Source organism: Melanotaenia boesemani, chromosome 18 (assembly GCF_017639745.1).
Source record: "Melanotaenia boesemani isolate fMelBoe1 chromosome 18, fMelBoe1.pri, whole genome shotgun sequence".
Classification (NCBI taxonomy): Eukaryota; Metazoa; Chordata; class Actinopteri; order Atheriniformes; family Melanotaeniidae; genus Melanotaenia; species Melanotaenia boesemani.
This window is the reverse complement of record NC_055699.1, coordinates 12,616,213-12,638,282: the sequence shown is the minus strand read 5'-3', so window position 1 is coordinate 12,638,282 and position 22,070 is coordinate 12,616,213. Positions and strand designations below refer to the sequence as shown.

Sequence of the window (22,070 nt, the reverse complement as noted above, 5' to 3'; positions counted from 1 at the left end):
GTAGTGGAGGCATTGTGAGAGTCACATTCTTTGACTTCTCCAGTGCCTTCAACACCATCCAGCCTTCATTACTGAGTGGGAAGCTGCGGCTGATGGGTGTCGGCGGGTCCTCTGTCTCCTGGATCGCTGATTACCTGACAGACAGGCCGCAGTTTGTCCGGCTGGGCGGTGTCCTGTCTGATGTGGTGATGAGTGATGTAGGAGCCCCGCAGGGCACTGTGCTCTCTCCATTCCTGTTCACCTTATACACCACAGACTTTCAGTACAACTCAGAGTCATGTCACCTTCAGAAATATTCTGACGACTCTGCAGTTGTTGGGTGTATAAGTGGTGGACGGGAGGAGGAGTACAGGGGGCTGGTGGACGGATTTGTGGAGTGGGCGGGTAAGAATCGCCTGCTGCTTAATGTGGACAAGACCAAAGAGATGGTGTTAGACTTCAGGAAGAAGGGATCAGCTCGACAGCCCCTCTGCATCCTGGGTAGTGATGTGGACACGGTTGAAGAATATAAATACCTGGGAGTGACTATCGATAACAGACAGAGTTGGAAAACCAACAGCACAGCTGTGTACAAGAAGGCCTGCAGCAGACTCTACTTCCTGAGGAAGCTGCAGTCGTTCCAACGTGTGCAGCAAGATGCTGGAAATCTTTTACCAGTCTGTTGTGGCCGGTGCCCTGTTTTCATCTGTGGTCTGCTGGGGGGGCAGCATTGCAGCCAGTGACACCAACAGACTGAACAAACTGATCAGGAAGGCTGGCTCTGTCATTGGCTGCAGACAGGACACTTTAGAAGTAGTGGTGGAGAGGAGGACACTGAACAAACTGTTATCTATCTTGGATAACCCGGACCACCCTCTCCACCCTGTGCTGGACAGACAGCGGAGCTCCTTTTCCAAAAGGCTCAGACAGCTTCGCTGTCTCAAGGACCGCTTTAGGAAATCTTTCCTGCCACACGCAATAAGACTGTTTAACTCATCATCATGGTCTCAGAGATAACAATATGAGTGACTGTTGTAACTGGTGAATTTTTGCACTGACTGGATCAACCTTGCACAGTTAAACTCCTCATCTTCACTACTAATCATTGCACTGGACTATATTATTTGCTGGCTATTCTCACTCTTACTGTGTATAGCTAAATATCTCCTTGTATAAGTCTTGTAAATATTGAAATTTTTATACTGTTTTCTATTTTTTTGCTGCCTTAAGGAGCACAACTGCTAAATGACTGTACCGCTGCAACAACTAAATTTCCCAGCTTGGGATGAATAAAGTACTTCTATCTATCTATCTATCTATCTATACTGTCCACTGCATGTTCCTTCAGCCAGACTGGATATAAAAACAGCAAACTAGCATCTCTGAAGCTGGGTACAATAGTTAAAAAAACAATAGTTAATTTAATCATGAGTTGTACATAGCACTAATAGCAAGGCAAGTTTATTTGTAAAAGACATTTCAAGAACAAAGAAATTCAAAGTGCTTTACATAAAACATAATATTACAGCAGGGTGCAGGGGAAGTATTAAAAGTACATTAAAAACAAACTTTAAAAATAAATAAAAAAATAAAGAGAATATTCTCACATTGAATAAGTAAAATGCAAGAATTAAAAGTTACAGAATGAAGGACTAAAACAAATTTTTCATGACAAGGATGAGTAAAACAAAAATCTCAGTAATGAAAGTTGTTCTGTCTCTTTTTTGTATTAAATCTTAACTTGTTTACACTAGAAGTGTTGTCATTATAATAAAGTAAACATTATTGTAAATTATTGTAATTTTCTCTAATCTTTAATCTTGTTGGACATTCACTTTCTGTTCAATCAGGGTTGCCAAAACAGCATGTTGTAACAGTAAACTGACTTGTACTTGTATAGCGCTTTTCCAGTCATCTTGACCACTCAAAACACACCTGTCACACTCACCCATTCACACACACTCATACCCCGATGGAAACATTAGGAGGCAACGAGACAACTGTTCTTCCTCCCGAGCTACTGCTGCCTCTTAACAGTAGCAAGGTTAAGTTCATGCTTCACTGTATGTCTCACCCAAGATGTTCTGAGGAATTTGGGAGTTATCTTGGAATGAAATCCATTCAAGGAGGAGAGACATTTAGCTCCACCTAGCATATATGTGGACCAACACACCAGGTGTAGCTCGCCAGTATAAATACAAGCATAAGTGACAGCTGAGTTAAAACACTGAAGAAAAACGCAACTGACTTCTCTGCAATGTCAGCAAACATCGGCATGTTTGGGACAATTGGAGAATATGGAGAAACCACGGATGCCACTGAGGAAACTCAGATGTTATGTGATCAGGCAAGTGTCAACCTACTTCACAACTCAGTGCTATGTGCTCTCTATTTAATTCAGGATTTCCTGTCATTTTCTTTCATGAACAGGTGAAGACTGCAGTGGAAGAGAAAACAGGAAAATGTGTTGATGAATTTGAAGCTACTAAATACAGGCCACAGGTTGTACACAGAAACAACTTCCTCATCAAAGTAAATAATTTAACAATTTTGGCATAAATGTGTGTTTAATATATAAAATTGAATCTTTTGTGACATCATGTTGAACTTGTAAAATTAAGAGAATGGTCAAAAGGAACACTGATACTTGTTTGGAGAAGATAAATGTCAGTTTTTCAGTGTTTCTCTCTTACCTGCAGGTTCATGTTGGAGGAGAGAACTACATCCATCTGAAAGTGTTCAGCGCTCTTCCATGTAATGATGGATTGATTCAGATGGTTGCTTTACAACAGAACAAAACCAAAGATGACCCTCTTGAACCTTTATAGTCACAACAGTATCAACAGCAGAGTCTTATTTCAAAATGTTTTGCTGTTTTATTCTAAAAAGATTCTCTGACATTCTTTTCAATGGAGAAATTTGGCTGTAAAACAATCAGAAATGAAAGTTTGATTTCTGTGTACATGTAATCATGACTGAAACATATATATATATATATATATATATATACACATATATATATATATATACACACAAACACACACACACACACACACACAAACGTGGACAAAGTTGTTGGTACCCTTCGGTTAATGAAAGAGAAACCCACAATGGTCACAGAAATATCTTGAATCTGACAAAAGTAATAATAAATAAAAATTCTTTGAAATTTAACCAATGAAAGTCAGACATTGCTTTTCAACCATGCTTCAACAGAATTATTTAAAAAAATAAACTCATGAAACAGGCCTGGACAAAAATGATGGCACCCTTAACTTAATATTTTGTAGCACAACCTTTTGAGGCAATCACTGCAATCAAACGATTCCTGTAACTGTCAATGAGATTTCTGCACCTCTCAGCAGGTATTTTGGTCCACTCCTCATAAGCAAACTGCTCCAGTTGTCTCAGGTTTGAAGGGTGAATTTTCTAGACGGCATGTTTCAGCTCCTTCCAAAGATTTTCCTAGAAGCTTTGTGGCTTGTCAACATGTAGTTTGGCTTTTTTTTTTATCATTTGTTTTCAACAGTGTTTTCCTCCTTGGTCGTCTCCCATTAAGTACGCTTTGGCTAAAACAACGATGGATGGTGCAATCTGACACTGATGTTCCTTGAGCTTAAAGTTCACCTTTAATCTCTTTAGAAGTTTTTCTGGGTTCTTTTGTTACCGTTTGTATTATCCGTCTCTTTAATTTGTCAACAATTTTACTCCTGCGGCCACATCCAGGGAGGTTGTCTACAGTCTCATGGATCTTAAATTTCTGAATAATGTGTGCAACTGTAGTCACAGGAACATCAAGCTGCTTGGAGATGGTCTTATAGCCTTTACCTTTAACATGCTTGTCTAAAATTTTCTTTCTAATCTCCTGAGACAACTCTTTCCTTTGCTTCCTCTGGTCCACGTTGTGTGTGGTACACACCATGTCACCAAACAGCACAGTGACTACCTGTAACCCTATATAAGCCCACTGACTGATTACAAGATTGTAGACATCTGTGATGCTAATTAGTGGAGTGTACTAGTGTGAGTTTTTCTTTCATTAAACAAACAATTTTGTTACATATGTGTGTGTATATATATATATATATATATATATATATATATATATATATATATATATATATATATATATATATATATAAATAAAAATCAATAAATTCTGGTTTTAAGATTCAAAATCTTTAAATTCACCATTACAATAACCAGAAATCAGTTGTTGCCTTACGTCAGGATGAGAATACTGAGAGGTGACAGTTCATGTCATTGTTGAAATTAATAAAGGTAATCATACATTTGTGTAATGAATGGCGGGATGAGGAGGAGTGTGGACCCACTCGCAGACAGTTCAGGACAGGAGGCAGAAATGGAATAGTTGATTAATGGTTTATTCCAGAACTCAAAACAAGGCTAGGCATAATACAATTAACTTAATACTAGAAACAGTGACAAGGATCCATGAAAAAACAATAACAAACCGTGATGGTGAAGCCATGAAACATGCTGGAGATGAAACCAAACTGAAACCAAGAAGAAAGCACGAGGACCTGACCAGGAGTGACACAAAACCAAGGAGTATATATACAAGTAAACAGGTGAAAGGAATCAGTAATCAGCCCAGGTGTCCTAAAACAACCTAAAAGAACCTAAAACATGAGAACAAGAACCTTAAGATAACATAACATTATAAACCAAGAACCCTAAAGCCATAATATAAACAAAAGCCTAATACGCCCCATGATCCCAAAACAAGGTCTTAACTCATTTAAACATAAGACCCATGATCATGTCAGGACCCACAAATATCCCATAATCATGACAATCTGCAATAAATTTAAATGACAAGTCAGCCTACAGGAGCGAAATGTACCAACTGGTGTCCTGGTGCAGCATGAACAACCTGCAGCTCAACACTTTCAAGACAGCTGAGATGATAGTGGACTTCAGGAAGGACCCAGCCCCTCCCCTCTGGAAGAAAGTACCTTTCCATCAGGACCAGGACTTCAAGCCACCAGAACAGTTGCTTCCCTGCAGCTGTCAGCTTGAACAGTTTCAACAGCCCATTAAAAGTAAATAACTACAAACGTGCAATGCTCATATCAATTCTAGGTATTATTTTTCCATCCATGAATTTTAGCCAGTTTTGCTTAAGTACAGTTATTTTATCTGTTGTGAGTTTGCTCTTTAATCCAACTTTATGTACTTTTATTTATCCCAATTGTTTTCATCTGATCTGTTTATTCTATTTCTGACACAGAGTATAAATAAAACATAAGTTTTGTTTTATTTGCTGTTTTAAATCATGCTTCATCCCAGTCAATCTGTCATTGTGTCAAAGTTGATCTGCAGTTGATATACCACTGAGCTGGCACGGTAAAGAGGTAACAGGGATGAAGTGTACCTGCCATGGTGCATGCTTTTATGCATCAAGCCGGGATCATACTCACAGTCTGACAAAAAGTGCTGTCATCACTCAGCTGACTCTGTGATGTCACCTTGATGTGCGTAAGGAGACTGAAACAGGACTAATCTGCCTTAGTTTGGTATGTGTGAATAACCAAAGACCTGCAGAGGCTTAATGATGTGTCTGTTTCTACTGATATGGTGCAACCGATACATGGAAAAACTGTGTTTTTTCAGCTGTAAACAACACAGTATTACTAAATTATGATGAAAATCACATATACTGTTGATAAAAAAATTTTTAAACAGGATTTTGTAGGTAGAAAATGGCTCATACCGCTCTCATAGAAAACCACGCCCACCAACACATATGAAGGGATGTGAACTTATACGGTTTGCTAGTTGCACACTTCTATCCTTTCACAGAGTTTCTGATGAAATATTCCTGCAATGGGACGGATTTGTGCTTTTGAGGAGTGTAAAAGTAACACCAGACCTTATTCTTTACCTGCTGATCCTCATCTAAGGAGAGACAGCTGCCAAAATTGTAGCAGCGGCAACTTCCTGCAGCTGCCACAACCTGCTGTGAGTCACCACAGCACAAAGTCTGCTGGAGCTGCTGACAGGTCAGCGCAACAGCGCTAACGGCTCAGACGGATACGGTTGAGGGCCACGTGAGGAGATTCTGGAGGGAAAAACTCTTCCACCTCAAAGACCACTCTATGGCATAGGTGCTTTGTTAATCTCACTTTACATCTTGCCAGTGAGCTGAGCTGCTGTCTGTCAATCATTTCTGTGTGTGTATCCTGCCCACGCTCCTCTCTCTGATCTTGGTTCTGCCTCTTTCTGCAAACCTATATAATTGATGTATTAAAATTTTGTGGTACTTGCATAGATCGTACCGTATGCTATAAGCTCTGCATACTGAAGAACAACAGTACACTGAGATAAATACTCATACTAGCACCTCATTTTGGCAAGTCACTATATTCTAATTATTCACAAAGAAAAAACAGAAGCTTGCAATGCAGTAATCAGATGGAATATGAGGGAGGTGGTCACAGAGGTCTGGATGGTGAGCAGCCTGCAGGCAGGACTCAGCAGCTGCAGCTCACAGTGTCAGCTCCAGTATGGATTTAAACTTTGGAGCAAATTTGCTCCTTTCTCAGTTGGAGCTTAACTTCACCTTCAGAGGTGGGTAGTGGATTCTGCACCTTTCACTGAAAACCTAAACAAATGACACCAGCAATAAATATCATAGATGATAATTAGATTTATTTTTAATGACAGGATGACACAGCAGCGATGAGAAAAGCAGCTTGACTGTACCTTCACACTTTCATCATTGACAGCTTCTTCATCGTTCAGCTCTGACTGCATTTGCTTTAAATGTCGGCAAGAATAACAAGAGACAAGTGTAATATTATAACAGAGAAGTCTAATGTTTCTATGGCAGTTTTTCTCTTGCTTGAAAAGGCTCAGCTCACACCACATCCCAAAGAGAACTTTTGTGATATAAGGAGGTACTCCAAAGAATTAGTACAGCAGCACTTTTGTGAAGTAGGCAAAGTAATAAGAAAACATACGGTTTATATAAAACAAGTTGAAGCATCTATAATAAAATACACTGGATCCTACCAATCCAGTCATGCACACCTACTGCCATCTAGTGAAATGCCAATAAAACTACAGTTGGACATCATTTTTGACACACTTGCAGACTGACAGAAGCCAATTTTAATGTTTGTTCAGACTATTTCAGGCTTTGGGATACTGGTCAAAAGTTAGAACTGATTAAATGATTGGTTTTTATTGAGTTTAATATACAAGAGGAATTTTCAGCTGTGTCTGGAGGGAACTCAGGCAGCTCACCAACTACAAGTCCAAAGCCCCCCCACCACAAGTTTTACTGCCGCTTTGAAGGACAAGGTGCTGTACCAAACACCTGCCACCAGCCCCATCAAACCAGCCCCATTGCTACAGGAGATGGGGCCTTTTTAAAGCTGCTCACCTCAGAGGGTGCCCCCTACACCCGCCATCCCAACACCTCTCTGTCCTGCAGAGAAAGGTAAACAAACTCATCATGAGACAAAGGGGCAGGCCCCATGACGCCAGATTGCAACAAAACCGCAAAAGTATTTTAGCAAACCACCCTGTCATCCCCACGAAGCCAGGGATTAGCCTCCGTGAAACCGACCATGTCTGAAGCCAGGTACCAAAGTGGACAGGTTTCAGTCCTCTACCGTCTGCGGTACTGTGCGGACAGCGAAGCAGCACAACTCAAGGATATGACGTCAATGTGATGGACAACATCCGATTCCCGATCCACCATTCCTTGAGTTTTTTATGCTTTATAGTCAAGCATTTTTTGAAGAAGAAGCTCAACTTCTTTATTAGTCACTAAGACAGCTTTTTACCAGCTCAGAAACATCAACATAATTAAAAGTTTAGTCTCTCTGAAAGACCAAAAGAAACTCATCCATGCATTCATCTCCAGTAGGCTGACAGAAACTGGTTCATGATGAGGACCTGACTCTTAAAAAAGCAATGAGCTTTACATTAGAGAAACGAAACAACACACAGGTGACTCAATGCAGGAGAACCACCTCATCAGGCTTGAACTCAGTTTTTTTCAGGAAACTAAATTCAGTCCAGTTGTTTTTACTCACCCTATGCTGGTTATCCTGCAGGGTTATGTCTGTTCAAGGTTTGGATGGTGACTAGTAGTGCTGAGCAGTGTTGAGCACTATTGTCTGCAAAATAGTGTTTGCACAAACACAAGAAAGAAAAAGTAGGAAAGGTTGTAAGTCATTGTATCCATTTTGGCCCTTTGTTGCCTGGGGACATTGTCTTGGTTGACAGAGGTTTTGGCATACAGATATGTGTGGGCATGTTGTGTGCAGAGGTCAAAATCCAAGCCTTTAGTAAAGGCTGCTGTCACTTAGCAGCTAGAGATGTGGAGGAAACTAGAAAAATAGCACATTTAAGAATCCATGGTGAAAGGGTGATTGAAAATGTTTGTCAGAAGTATAAGATCTTAACAGGAACCATATCCATAAACATGATTCTTCCATGGGATGGTGAAGAAGACACAATGTTTGATAAGGTTGTCACTGTGTGCTGTGCCCTGACAAACAATTGCCCAACAATAGTTTAGAAACATGGATGACTAACAAAGACACAATGATGATGATGTATGTGTAAACTTAGACACTTGGAAGTTTTCTTTTCATACTATTTGTGCTAGCAAAAATGTGCAAGTTTATTTTTGTTTTTGTACATGACTTGGATTATTGTTCACCAAATGAGAAGCTTGACAGTTTTACTTATTCCGATATGCACTTTTTATTGCGATTCAGTCAGAATAAACAGTAGCAGCACAACAGTAAACAGATAAAATAGCAATTAAAGAAAATACCAAATATGTACTGACACGTGATATAAAAAAAAAACACTTAAGTTGTGGCATAACATGTTCAAGTAAATTTGACATGGCAAGTCCTGTAGTGAGAGAAGTGAGAGGGTAGGATTATTACATCATTTTAAACTTTTTCTGACTTATGTAATATAAATATGAAGTAGTTTCTTTGCAACATTGTAATACACATGAATTATTTATGTTCTCAGTTTAAATAAGTAAAGAAAATCAGGCAAAACAAGTAAAGTAACCACCAGTCATAACTTCACTTAACAGCCAGGTTAGCTTACCTTTGCAGTGACGAATGTGTGGTCGCAGTCCTGCGGTGGAAATGTGAACAGATACCGATCCCGGGCCTCCTGGATAAGTTTGTCTGTGTACGGTATCCTCTCATCCTTCTTATTTTTCTCCAGACTGGCGACTGAGTAAACAGTTTTAAAATGTACTACAAGCTAAACTACTGCTCCTCCTGTTGTCGTTTACGTCCAAGATACAACCAAAAGGGCACCTGGGGGCGTGTCTACTAGTTAGGTCACGTGACTGACAAAGCCCTATTGGCGTAGGTCAATTTTTGGAGCGCGCCAGCTTTATAAATGAGGACCCTGGATTGCGGGCAGAGGAGCCAAGAGGCTGCATTTTTTTGTTCTGTCTTGCTGTCTAACTCAAATTTTATTTCTTTGTTTGAGATGTTACCTCCTGTTTTCATATTTTGGCCTTAGTCCAGATCTATGCGATTTGTTGTTTCTGCATAAATAAACTTACTGTTTAATCTTTAGTATGTATCCATGGCTGTTTCAAACTTGAAGATATTGTCTTGGCCATCTCCACACAACAAGATTAGCCTGTTCAATGCTCCAAAGACACAGAAGCTACATCCTCAACTTTACAAGCCTGAGTTGGCATGGTAAAAATTAAAGTTCACGCATACATTGGAAAAAGAAAGAAAGAAAGAAAAAACAGAAGCAAACAACATGTCTTTGGAAGGGTTGCCTGGACAAATCCTTTTCTAAAAATAACACTGCAATTTTTTATTTAAAAAAAACTGCCAGAATTTCTGTGCAATGCTCTTCAGACACAAAAAAAACCAAAGTAGAGATAATCAAATTCAGCAAATCAGCACGAAAACCTTGTCCGTCAAGGATGTTGGTGAAGGGTCAAATTAATCCTGCCAAAGCTGGTTCTACAAGCTACTGGAGTATGAGGCGTATCCAGGTTTCACAGACTGACCCTGCATTTAGCTTTGGTTTTGTAGACTAAATATGCATTGTTCATTTGAGATTGCATTTACCCAATTTTAAGGCCTGATGAAAACACTGCACAGTCATTATAGTTACTTTTATAAAATGTAAAAATATACAATATAAAACCCCAGAGCTGGAAAGGGGTACTTTTTTTTTTTTTAAATAAACATGTAAATTAAACCATCATTGGGCTGAAAAGACTGGAAGGGAAAAATCAAACAAAAACAAACAAAAAAAAAAAAAAAAAAAAACTAGAGTCCTAAATATGCATTGTTCATTTGGGATTGTGCTTACCAAACTTTAAGACCTGATGAAAATGTTTCATAAAAATAAAAAAGACATACGATATAAAACCCCAAAGCTGGAAAGGGTGTACTTTTTTCTTTTACAAACAGGAAAAAAAAAAAAAAAAAAAAACTAGAGTCCTTGAGGGATGAAGGTTAGGACTATACGGACGACATATAAAGGAAACAGTGAAGCAAGGCTGAGCAGCCTTTGTTTGGTATGTATGATTTACCAAATAACAACACATGGTTAATGATGCTGATTAGGTATGCTGATGTGTGAAAGGTGCATCAGTAGTGATCTGAGAGAAATCACTATTGCTGGGTTTATGTGAGTGCTGGCTATGGCTGCCCCAGACCTCCTCCCGGCTCCCCTGCCCACTAAACCATGTTGATGCTCGCATCAGCTCCACATTTTGCCATGTCACAATATTCCAGTTAATAGACAAAGGAAAAATGGAAGCTAATGAAGTATCATTACTTTTGTTGGTGTTATGTGATTAAAAAAAAAGACTAACTGGCTATTTGCAGAAAAAACACTAAACTACTCGGAATTCTTGCAAATGATATAAACAAAGACGACAGAAGTCACTTGAAAACTATTAACTGTCTTTTTAAAAAAACTCCTTTTGTACAATAATTCTTTGTAAGGAAGCACACAGATGACTCTTATACAAGGATGGTAATGCAATGCAATAATCACATGGAATATGAGTGAGATGGAGAGGTCACAGAGGTCTGGATGGTGAGCAGCCTGCAAGCAGGACTCAGCAGCTGTTCACAGTTTCAGATCCAGTCTTGATTCAAACTTTGGAGCAAAGTTGCCTCTTTTCTTCAGATGGAGCTTCACTTTACTTCACCTTCGGAGGCTTGTAGTGGATTCTGCACCTTTCATTGAAAACCTGAGCAAAGAAAACCAGCAATAAATATCTGAGATGACGACATCTATTTACTCTGAAAGGATGATACTGTACCCATGTACCTTCAGACTTCTATCATTGACAACCTCTTCAACATTCAGCTCTGACTGCATTAGCTTTAACTGTAGGCAAGAATGACAAGAGACGCAAGTGTAATATGACATGGTTTATGTTTGAGTTGTCAGCACAACATCTAGATCAGAGCTGCTCAGTTTGGTCCTACAAGGGCTGCAGTCCTGCAGGTTTTCCATGTTCCTTTGCATCTTTGATGAGAGTTTGATGATTTTATCTTGATGTTTATTTGTGTACTCTAAAGAACACATGTAAAAGGAGCAGTGTATAGATTTTTTAGCTACAAAGTACAAAAACAAAATACAAAAATGAGATCAAGATGGATAAAAATAAATAAATAAATAAAAAACATAATATAATAACAACAATAGAAAACCTTAAGGAAATAAAACAATCTCTAGGATAAAAACCAGGATAAGAACATAGAATTTAAGAATCTCTGTAACAGGGACAAGAATAATAATCATTTTCACATTGAGTCATGCAAAAGACTCAAGTGCTACATCTCAGACTTTACAGGCCTTAGCATGTTAAGGGTTAAAGAATCATGACAGTACAATTATGAAAAACACTAAACAAATGTGGATTGTTTGGCTGGGAGGCCAGGAGAAAGCCTGTTCTCTCTAAAAAGAATGTTGTAGCACAGTTTGCAAATTTACATCAGAAGACTTGAAGAACACTTTGGACAAATGACACTGAAATGGAGATGTTTGGTCATAATGCTGAATTTTCATATCAGCACAAACACCTCAAACCACCTGTCCAATATTTCAACCCAGAAAGTTACTGACATATGAGGTGTACCTAGTTTTTCACTCACCGGTTGCATATTAGCTTATTTTGGGGATTTAATGCAATATGTGTTGTTTATCTGATGTTGCATTTGCCCATTTTTAGACCTGAGGACATGTTCTCTTTTCTTTAAATTTATATATATATATATATATATATATATATATATATATATATATATATATATATATATATATATATTCAACCTTAAACTGAGGAAGTCTTTCTTTTTACAAACTTGTGATTAAGTTAAAGATAAGACCCAGTCCAGTCTTTCTAGCTAAACTGGATATAAAAACAACAAGCTACAGTCTCTGAGGGTAGGTACATAATTTAATGATGAGTTGTGCATAGCACTAGTAGGAAAGCAAGTTTTTTTTGTAAAGGACATTTGAGGACAAGAATTTGAGAATGTATTTTGAGACTATAACTGGTTGTGAACTTTTCTTTCAGTAAATTTAACTTGTATGTTTTGTATTGTAATTATTTGTCAAACATGTAAATGCACTTTACATGTTTACAATTATATTTTATTACTATCAAAGATTTTCAGTGTTCTTCATTAATACCCATGGGGAAATTTGTTTTGCAGAAAGCAAAGGTAGCATACAACAACAACAACAGACAAGGTCTAAATTGTGTAAAAACACACACAAATAATGCTTTTTATTTTGTTCTGCATCTGTGGTCTAATTAATGAAATAAAATGAAGTTATAATTGAGTTTATCATAAAAACAATGTATAAAACAAAGATCTAAGAAATGGAAGATGGTTGTCTCTTTTTTGTATGAAATCTCAACTTGTTCACACTAGAAGTGTTGTCATTATTGTAAATTATTGTAATTTTCTCTGAAAAGCTAATCTTGTTGGACACTCACTTTCTGTTCAATCAGGATTGCCCAAACAACATGTTGTAACAGGAGAGAGGTTAAGTTCATGCTTCACTGTATGTCTCACCCAAGATGTTCTGAGGAATTTGAGATGGGCCTTATCTCAGAATGAAATCCATTCAAGGGGGAGTGACATTTAACTCCACCTAGCATATATCTGGACCAACACATCAGGTGTAGCTCGCCAGTATAAATACAAGCATAAGTGACAGCTGAATTAAAACACTGGAGAAAAACGCAACTGACTTCTCTGCAATGTCAGCAAACATCGGCATGTCTGGGACACTTGGAGGATATGGAGAAACCACGGATGCAACTGAGGAAACTCAGATGTTATGTGATCAGGTAAGTGTCAACCTACTTCACAACTCAGTGCTATGTGCTCTCTATTTAATTCTGGATTTCCTGTCGTTTTCTTTCATGAACAGGTGAAGACTGCAGTGGAAGAGAAAACAGGAAAATGTGTTGATGAATTTAAAGCTACTAAATACAGGTCGCAGGTTGTACACGGAATCAACTTCCTTATCAAAGTAAATAATTTATCAATTTTGGCATAAATGTGTCTTTAATATATAAATTGAATTGTTTGTGACATCAAGTTGAACCTGAAAAATAAATAAGAAACTGATACTTGTTAGGATAAGACAGATGCCAGTTTTTCAGAGTTTCTCTCTTACCTGCAGGTTCATGTTGGAGGAGAGAACTACATCCATCTGCATGTGTTCAGAGCTCTTCTATGTGATGGAGGATTGATTCAGTTGGTTGCTGTAGAACAGCACAAAACCAAGGATGACCCTCTTGAACCTTTTTAGTCACAACAGTATCAACAGCAGAGTCTTATTTCAAAATGTTTTGCTATTTTATTCTAAAATGATTCTGTGAAACTCTTTTTTATGGTGACATTTGGCTGTAAAACAACCAGAAATGAAAGTTTGATTTCTGTGTACTAAAATAAATTGCTACAAATAAAACCACAAAAGAAGTTGATTGACACACACGCACACACACACACACCTACACACACAAATGATCCATAAACTCAGGTTTCAAGATTCAAAAACTTTAAATTACACTTTGATCACAACAACTAGAAATCAGTTGTTGCCTTACATCAGGATGAGAATACTGATAATCACACATTTGATAACCACATTTGTTTCTGGGTGGGTCAATGCAATGGAAAAACCCCATGAATACATCTACATGGATGAAGCTGGGTTTACTGTAATCTTACTAAAAGGAGAAGGAGAGGCCGTAGTGTGATTGGCCAGTGGGCAGTTGCTGGTGTCCCTGGGCAGTGTGGTGGCAATGTCACATTGTGCGCTGCCATCAGCAATCATGGGGTTGTCCACCATCATGCCAACCTGGGGCCCCACAACACTCACCTGCTCCTCATTTTCCTTAATCACATGCGAGATGCTCTGTTAGAGCAGCAAGATGAGCATCCTATCTATGTTGTTGTTTGGGACAAATGAGTTTTCACAGAGCCCTCCAGTTTAGAAAGTGGTTCAATATGAACCAAGGTTTTATCAGGCTTTGCCTTCCACCGTACTCCCCTTTCCTCAACCCTATTGAAGAATTCTTCTCCTCCTCTGTAATGAATGTTTTTAAAATGCAACTAAATAAAGTTACAGAGCAAACATTGCATTTAAAAAAAAAAACATTTACATGTATTTACATGTTATTACTGTGCTACGCACATGTTTTTTTTTTTTTTTTTAATTTATATCAAAGTGAACAACAGGCAGTCTTACCGGTTCTTGTGGTTGAAATGTTTGGCTGACCTTTGTCACCGATTGGTGCATTTTAGTGACGCAGACTGTTGTTCAGACAAAAACCCCAAAGCTGGAAAGGTAGTACTTTTTTTTTACAAACATGTAAAAAAAAAAAAAAAACTATACGGACAACATAATAAGGAACAGTGAAGCAAGGCTGAGCAGCCTTTGTTTGGTATGTATGATTTACCAAATAACAACACATGGTTAATGATGCTGATTAGGTACAACTGATGTGTGAAAGGTGCATCAGTAGTGATCTGAGGGAAATCACTATTGCTGGGTTTATTTGAGTGCTGGCTATGGCTGCCCCAGGCCTCCTCCCGGCTCCCCTGCCCACTAAACCATGTTGATGCTCGCATCAGCTCCACATTTTGCCATGTCACTATATTCCAGTTAATAGACAAAGGAAAAATGGAAGCTAATGAAGTATCATTACTTTTGTTGGTGTTATGTGATTAAAAAAGACTAACTGGCTATTTGCAGAAAAAACACTAAACAACTCAAAATCCTTGCAAATGATATAAACAAAGACGACAGAAGTCACTTGAAAACTATTAACTGTCTTTTTAAAAAAACTCCTTTTGTACAATAATTCTTTGTAAGGAAGCACACAGATGACTCTTATACAAGGATGGTAATGCAATGCAATAATCACATGGAATATGAGTGAGATGGAGAGGAGGTCACAGAGGTCTGGATGGTGAGCAGCCTGCAAGCAGGACTCAGCAGCTGTTCACAGTATCAGCTCCAGTCTTGATTCAAACTTTGGAGCGAAGTTGCCTCTTTTCTTCAGATGGAGCTTCACTTTACTTCACCTTCGGAGGCTTGTAGTGGATTCTGCACCTTTCATTGAAAACCTGAGCAAAGAAAACCAGCAATAAATATCTGAGATGACGACATCTATTTACTCTGAAAGGATGATACTGTACCGATGTACCTTCAGACTTCTATCATTGACAACTTCTTCAACATTCAGCTCTGACTGCATTAGCTTTAACTGTAGGCAAGAATGACAAGAGACAATGTGTAATACGACATGGTTTCTCATTTGTAAAATGTTCATCTCACTTTAACTACTTTTGTGAAACTGGCAAACTCAGAGGAAACAGAAGGCTTACACAGAAGAGTTTAAAATGAAGCATCTAAAATAATAAAACACACTGCATCCAACTGTTCCCATAAAGCAGTGCAATACCGTCTGTAGCATGTTTCTACTGCCATCTAGTGAACTGTCAATGAAACTACAGTTGGATGTGGTAATGGCACAGTTGCATATGATTATTCAGATGAACTCAGTTTGGGATGCTGGTCATGAAGACAGAGTTTATTAAATATCTGGTTTTCATTTATTAGTCAGTATTATAGCGCTTCAAATAAATCTCTTAATTTTCATTTATGTAACAGAAGTACAGGGGTATTAGGAGCGTCATATCAATGGGAACCTAAGGTTAAATTACCCTTGTGGCAGTAACAGGACTTACATTGGTTTGCTCCTTTCGGAGCTGTTTGATTAGTGCCATGTTTTCACTATCTTTTGCTCGCCGTTCACGTAGCTGTCCCACCACCTCAGATGTCTGAGCTATACAGGCCTTAATAGCCTTGTCTCTGTTCATATGGGCCTCCATCATCTGTGGGATGCACAAAATATGATGTGATATATGAATATGAGAGATGTGATATATGAGCTATCACTGTTTTAAGTCTGTTTTAACAGTGATAACTCATATCAAATTATTACTTTTCTAACAAAATTGGATTTGTTGTTTTGACACTGACAGACTCATAGAGTTGTTTGCAGGTTTGTGTGGCATCCACTTTTCCTGAGAAGGACACCGTGGGCACGGTAGTGTTCAGAGCATGGACGATGCGGTCGTCTATGGTGCGCATCACCTTCAGCACCTCCTGGAAAAAAGAGTGACACACAGAAAGGGAGCAGCTTCATGTCAACTGAAACCAACAAAGCAATGACTGGATAGAAGAGCTCCAAACATGTTGGTTATAGCAAATTAAATAAAAACTTGAAACTTAAAAGGCTGACATTTGTCTCAGATTATGTTTGAGTTGTCAGCACAACATCCAGATCAGAGCTGCTCAGTTTGGTCCTACAAGGGCTGCAGGTTTTCCATGTTTCCTGCTGCACCACAACTGCTTATCATAGCTGTCAGCTAACAGACTAAATAAGTTTGTTTTCAGCTCCTGTGCATCTTTGATGAGAGTTTGATGTCAACCCAAGGTCTTCTTGAGTTGATTCTGTAATGAATATTATTGGATAGCTGTAGAGGCTTTTGAAAATGATCTCTAGCAAGTCTAATTTAACTTTTCTGTTCTTGAGCATTGCCGACAGATTGCATTTAAATTCACTAAGGTGACGTTTATAGTGATAAGTCTGCCACCTTTGCACTGTTCACGACTTTGATGGAAATATAAAGACTTTTCTCAGCAAAGAAAATATTTCTTCCTTAACTGTCATTCACACCTCTTGAGTTCCACTGAGCTCATCTGTGCAGATTGCTGTTTTAAGAAAAAGGTTAAATGGTGACCCAGCATCTTTCTCAAGCTGTTTTTCGACATCCTGTTTCTTTTGCTTCAATAATTCTTACAATCACATATTGAGATTGCATGAAAATGTAATATTTGGGATCAAGTCTACACCATTTTTGGGATTAATTCTAACTAAATAACATAGAAATGTGCATTGTCTGGACATAAAACTGTAAATCAGTCCATTTCCATTGAAAGGTAACCAAAAATAACTTTAGTTAATTGATAATGGTGCATTATTTTTTTGCTTAAACCTTGAGGATAAAGTCTAAACCTTAGGATCTAGTCATGTCTTGATTGCTTCATGCCTTGTCTTAGTTATCGGAGGTGAACTTGCAAAACTTGTGTAACTGTCCAAATACTTATGGAAACTATATAGGAGCTTTAACATAATTGAATACGAGAGTACCTTTAATCTGATAGCGATGCAAACACTGGTCCACGGGTTAGCTGTCTTACTATGTCCATATTTATTTGAGCTACTCAGGGAGGCAAACTCTTTTAGGATATGCAGGATAGTTTTCAGTCCTGTGATCCAGTCTGGATCATTGGACCTCGCAGAGCGTGCAGTGCAACCACGAAGTGACCAGGAGGGTCACCTTTTTGATTAACTAAAGTGTCTTGCAAGGGACTCTCCAAGAGGTAATGGTTCATAACGCAGCAAGTCTGTAACAAGTTTGCAATAATCGATTAATATTTCATTTAAATTACCTGAAACATCGAAAAGTCCTCACAGTTTAAAGTTCCATCGGGCGCCGCCATAGTGAACTGCAGGGTCCTTCAGGATCTGCTCGACTTGTCTGTTCAAGACAGTGCCTGCGTGGTGCCCACTTATTTGGTTCAGGCTAAATCTACATGGATGGTTTCCTTAAAAAAAACTTACATAAAGAATAATACATTAAAATAAACATACAATCTAAGTAATTAATTATACTCCGATGTTATTGTTTTGACACCCGCCCTACCCCACCACCACTAATAAATTAGTGTTCATTAAGCCAAAATAAACTCCACTAAATAATCATACTAACCATACATAACCATACTATAACTCCAGCCAGTAAATATGACGATTTTAAAGTTTTGATCAGGCATACGGCAAAGACACCTAAATTTTTCTGAAGGGTCTTATTTGGACAGTTGACTTTCAGTTGTTGAAGGGGGCTGGAGTCTGAGTTCTTTGCAACGCAGTTTCGTGGTTTTGTAGCTACATTGAATCTAAGTCACTTTATCAAAACCATGGCTTTTCTCAGATCCCGCATTTTCACCGACGCTCTTTTCGGTTCGTATAGTTAATTTAGTTGTCGATATAAAATAACTAGCTGGCTCTATCTCTTCTCACGCGTGGTGATAACTTGCGTTATCTTAAATAATTGTATAAATTAAACAGGTGTTCGGTAGTTGATATCTTACTTTCATATAAATATTTGTCATTTGAAAACCTTTTCTCAATTGTCCTGTTAAACGGTTAAATTTGGCTAAGTACAGTCTGGCACATAGTTAGGTTGATTGGTGTGTTGCCAGTACTTAACCGGATTGTTGATCATGACACTATGCCAAGTCATGCTTACTTAGCAGATCTTTTGGTTTTATTATATGCTAGGTTATGCTTTCTGACACAAATTATTATTGTATATAACGTTTTGGTAGCATTGTTGTTTGTGATTAAATATCTTGATTGAGAGGAATCTGATTATTGTAAAATTATGGTATGATCTTTTTCAAATGTGTAAATGTTGACAGAATAAGTAAATAGTTTTAATAAGCCTCTGAAACACTTAATTTCCATTCTAATGAGAGGCATGTGATTGTTAATTATTTTCCAGCTGAAGAACTGAAATGCAAAAGTTAATGAGTAATCAAAGGCTATCTGTGGATAAATAGTAATTAAACTTATTTTTGGCTGTGTCTCTGCAGCACATTTACTATTCTACTGTTTTTATTTCTACACAGGTCAAAGATATAGAGGGATGTGCAATAAACTTCAGGAGACCAAATCAGAGTCTGCTCCTGCAGCGCCGGCACAAGGTGAAGTTTTGATCATCAACTATCATGTCCTCTCCTTTTTTTTACTCTTGCAAGTCTTTTCCCTTTCAATGCAGAATACTCCTTCATGTCTGATTTAAACTGACAAGATGCAAGCCTTTAAAGATTACTTTTTAATTTATGAAAGCTATTAAAGCAGTGTTTAATTTGTCAACTTCATAAAAGCAGAAAATTAATTTGTAGGATTTGTGCATCGAAGGCTACAGAGTACTTTCTCTAGTGTGAATGTTTGTTTATAGTCCCAGAAGACAGAGAGATGGGAAGTGGGGTCACATTCTGAGGATGATGGAACAAATCACCGCTTCATGTTTATGTGAATAAGCTGACTGATAATCTTATTGCTCACTATGTGTTCTCTGTTCTTTCATACAGCACCACGTCCCTCTTTCAAAGTTCCAGGCTACAGACCCACTGAAATGGACAAGAAAATTTTCATCTGGTCAGGTCGGTTCAAGTCGGTAGACCAGATACCAGAGGTTGTGTCGTAAGTACATTTTTCCTGTTTATACCAGACCTCCCAGTGTGTTCTTGACTGATTACCTTATCACAAAAGCAGAGCTAGCTAACTGGATGAGCAGCAGTGGAGTGTATAGCAGGTCCTCTGAGATGGCTGTATTTCAAACAAGGCGTCTGTTTATGGTAGAATATAATTGTAGTGGATATTGACATCAGGGTGGAGATCACGTCTGATCTGCTGCTGCTGTAAAAGATCTGCTTTTTGTTCAAATAAAGTGCAGCTGTTCCACCTGTCGTACTCACAGGACTCAGTATTTAAAAGAAACCAGAATATGAGGATGACTTTTTACGTTTCCACGTCTCCTTTTTACATTCCTGTATGCATTTCTGCCTCATTATGTAAATAAGGGGCCTCTCAGTTACTGCATCCACACTAATAGTAAAAAGTCATCAGTGATTGTGTGATTTTTCAGCTAAAGAGACAAACCTGTACAGTCTGCTGTTGCAATTCAGCCATTTCTGCAACCTAAAACCTTAATTTCCCTCCAACAGCCTCACTTGGCAGAGCCAGGCAGTCATGCAGGAAGCACTAACAGGATCTAACCTGCCCAAGACATGCCTTAAAAGGCCCCCCTCCCTCATTTACATAATGAGGCAGAAATGTAAAAAGGAGACAGAGAAATTAATATGCTTGAAAAAATGTAAAAGGAAAATAACACAAAATAAATAGACATAAAAATAAAGGGGGAAAGAAAATAATCACCAAATAAATAAAATAAATTGAACTGAAAATGACACGGAAAAGTAAATAAATAGTAATATTAACATATGGTTAACTTAAAACTGCTGAAAATGACAAAAGAAATATACACTTGTGTCATGTTCTATAGGTTTCTTAATGTAAAACCTATTTTTTAAATTTGTTGTATAATTTATTGGTACATCAGTTTGTTTATTCAGCCATTTTTATATTTCTGTATTTTTTTATTTTGACAGTTTCAGTCTTCCATACCACTCAGGACAGCGTTGGATAACTAAATCATTCTAAATATTGACATATGTAGCTAAGATAAGCTTGAATAGCCAGTTATATTTGACGTTAGTAATGTTGCACAAAGGAGCATGCATGTAATGTCCTCCATGTTGTTCAACAACCACACCATTAAATAAAATAATTGATGTAACTGGTTTACTTTGAAAGCTAATGTTTTAATTAAAGTTTTATACACCTGCATTTTCAACAGGTTTGAAATGATTGATGCTGCGAGGAACAAACTCAGAGTTAAAGCTGCCTATTTTATGATGGCAGCCACAATAGGAGCCTGTTTGTTGATGGTAATCTTAGGCAAAAGGGTGAGTAACAATTTATGAATAATTTTTCAAAAGTATCTGTAAACAAGCAAATGAGTCATAGGAACAGCAGACAATATGAAACTGATAGTTTTATACTTTGTGTGAAAATTATTATAAATCAAATAAATCCTGAAGTACTAGGTTTTGGTTATTATGTATATAAATGATACATGTATTTTCTTTTGTTTGTGAAGGCTGCAGGCAGGCACGAGTCATTGACATCTCACAACATGGAAAAGAAAGCCAGGTGGAGGGAGGAACTCCAGAGAGACAAAGACACTGTTACTGTGTCTGAAAAGTAATGGAGAGAAACTCATCCCAGCAAAGTCATACCTGCCCGAACACTTGACAGATAATCCCCTTTTGTACTGTGCGTACCACAGCTATCTTCTTGAGAAGAATATGTATCAAATATCAGAGCAGTTAGTACATTTTAGTAGTACTTTTTCCAAGCAGGAAATTGGCCTTTAAACAAACAACCCCTTGCAAAGATTAATCTGCCAAGTGATTGTGTTGGAATGAGGTTATAAACCGGCACTTAATGAGTAAAAGTTAACATTTGTAGTACTAGCAATTTTGTTGTATCAGTGGAAAACCATGGTGTTAAAACCCAGTGCTTTTAGAATTTATTGGAGACAATGGATTCCATGATTGGATCATTGCACAGCTTGAGACAAGACTTGCAGGTCTTGTTTTTTCTGCCTTGTGAAGGCATGCTCATCTTCAGTTTTTACAAAACACGCAGTGGATTAGACATGAACGGTTCCTTGATCTTGTTTAGATGCTAATATGATCACGTTTATAACATCTGTGTTTGTAAATAGGGATCACCATAAAAAGGTTCAATTAAGTAATGCCTCATGAGTCTTGTCTGATTAACTCACCTGCATCTTAACTGA

The 22,070-nt window shown here is 37.9% G+C and overlaps 3 protein-coding genes across 5 annotated transcripts; 2 read left to right on the top strand and 1 right to left on the bottom strand.

The window, feature by feature from the left end:
- The first annotated feature begins 2,216 nt into the window (after positions 1-2,216).
- Positions 2,217-13,968, top strand: LOC121628533 (cystatin-B-like). 3 transcript variants are annotated; one of them, XM_041967586.1, is made up of 3 exons: positions 2,217-2,326; positions 2,410-2,511; positions 2,679-2,987. In XM_041967586.1, the coding sequence occupies exons 1-3, from the start codon at positions 2,237-2,239 to the stop codon at positions 2,805-2,807; spliced, it is 321 nt and encodes a 106-aa protein (XP_041823520.1). In that variant the 5' UTR covers positions 2,217-2,236; the 3' UTR covers positions 2,808-2,987. The 3 variants fall into 3 exon arrangements, with proteins under 3 accessions (XP_041823520.1, XP_041823521.1, XP_041823519.1); XM_041967587.1 differs by lacking the exons at positions 2,410-2,511; positions 2,679-2,987 and adding exons at positions 13,426-13,527; positions 13,681-13,968 and having other exon boundaries at positions 2,253-2,326; XM_041967585.1 differs by lacking the exons at positions 2,217-2,326; positions 2,410-2,511; positions 2,679-2,987 and adding exons at positions 13,175-13,342; positions 13,426-13,527; positions 13,681-13,968.
- Positions 13,969-15,324: 1,356 nt separating this feature from the next.
- Positions 15,325-18,129, bottom strand: mix23 (mitochondrial matrix import factor 23). The gene is made up of 5 exons (XM_041967583.1): positions 18,028-18,129; positions 16,552-16,677; positions 16,257-16,403; positions 15,713-15,772; positions 15,325-15,632 (listed from the first exon to the last, which is right to left on the bottom strand). Exons 1-5 carry the CDS (start codon positions 18,076-18,078, stop codon positions 15,582-15,584), a joined length of 435 nt encoding a protein of 144 aa, XP_041823517.1. The 5' UTR covers positions 18,079-18,129; the 3' UTR covers positions 15,325-15,581.
- Positions 18,130-18,442: 313 nt separating this feature from the next.
- On the top strand, positions 18,443-22,026 carry fam162a (family with sequence similarity 162 member A). The gene is made up of 5 exons (XM_041967582.1): positions 18,443-18,598; positions 19,270-19,344; positions 19,735-19,846; positions 21,063-21,171; positions 21,366-22,026. Exons 1-5 carry the CDS (start codon positions 18,556-18,558, stop codon positions 21,471-21,473), a joined length of 447 nt encoding a protein of 148 aa, XP_041823516.1. The 5' UTR covers positions 18,443-18,555; the 3' UTR covers positions 21,474-22,026.
- Positions 22,027-22,070: the final 44 nt, after the last annotated feature.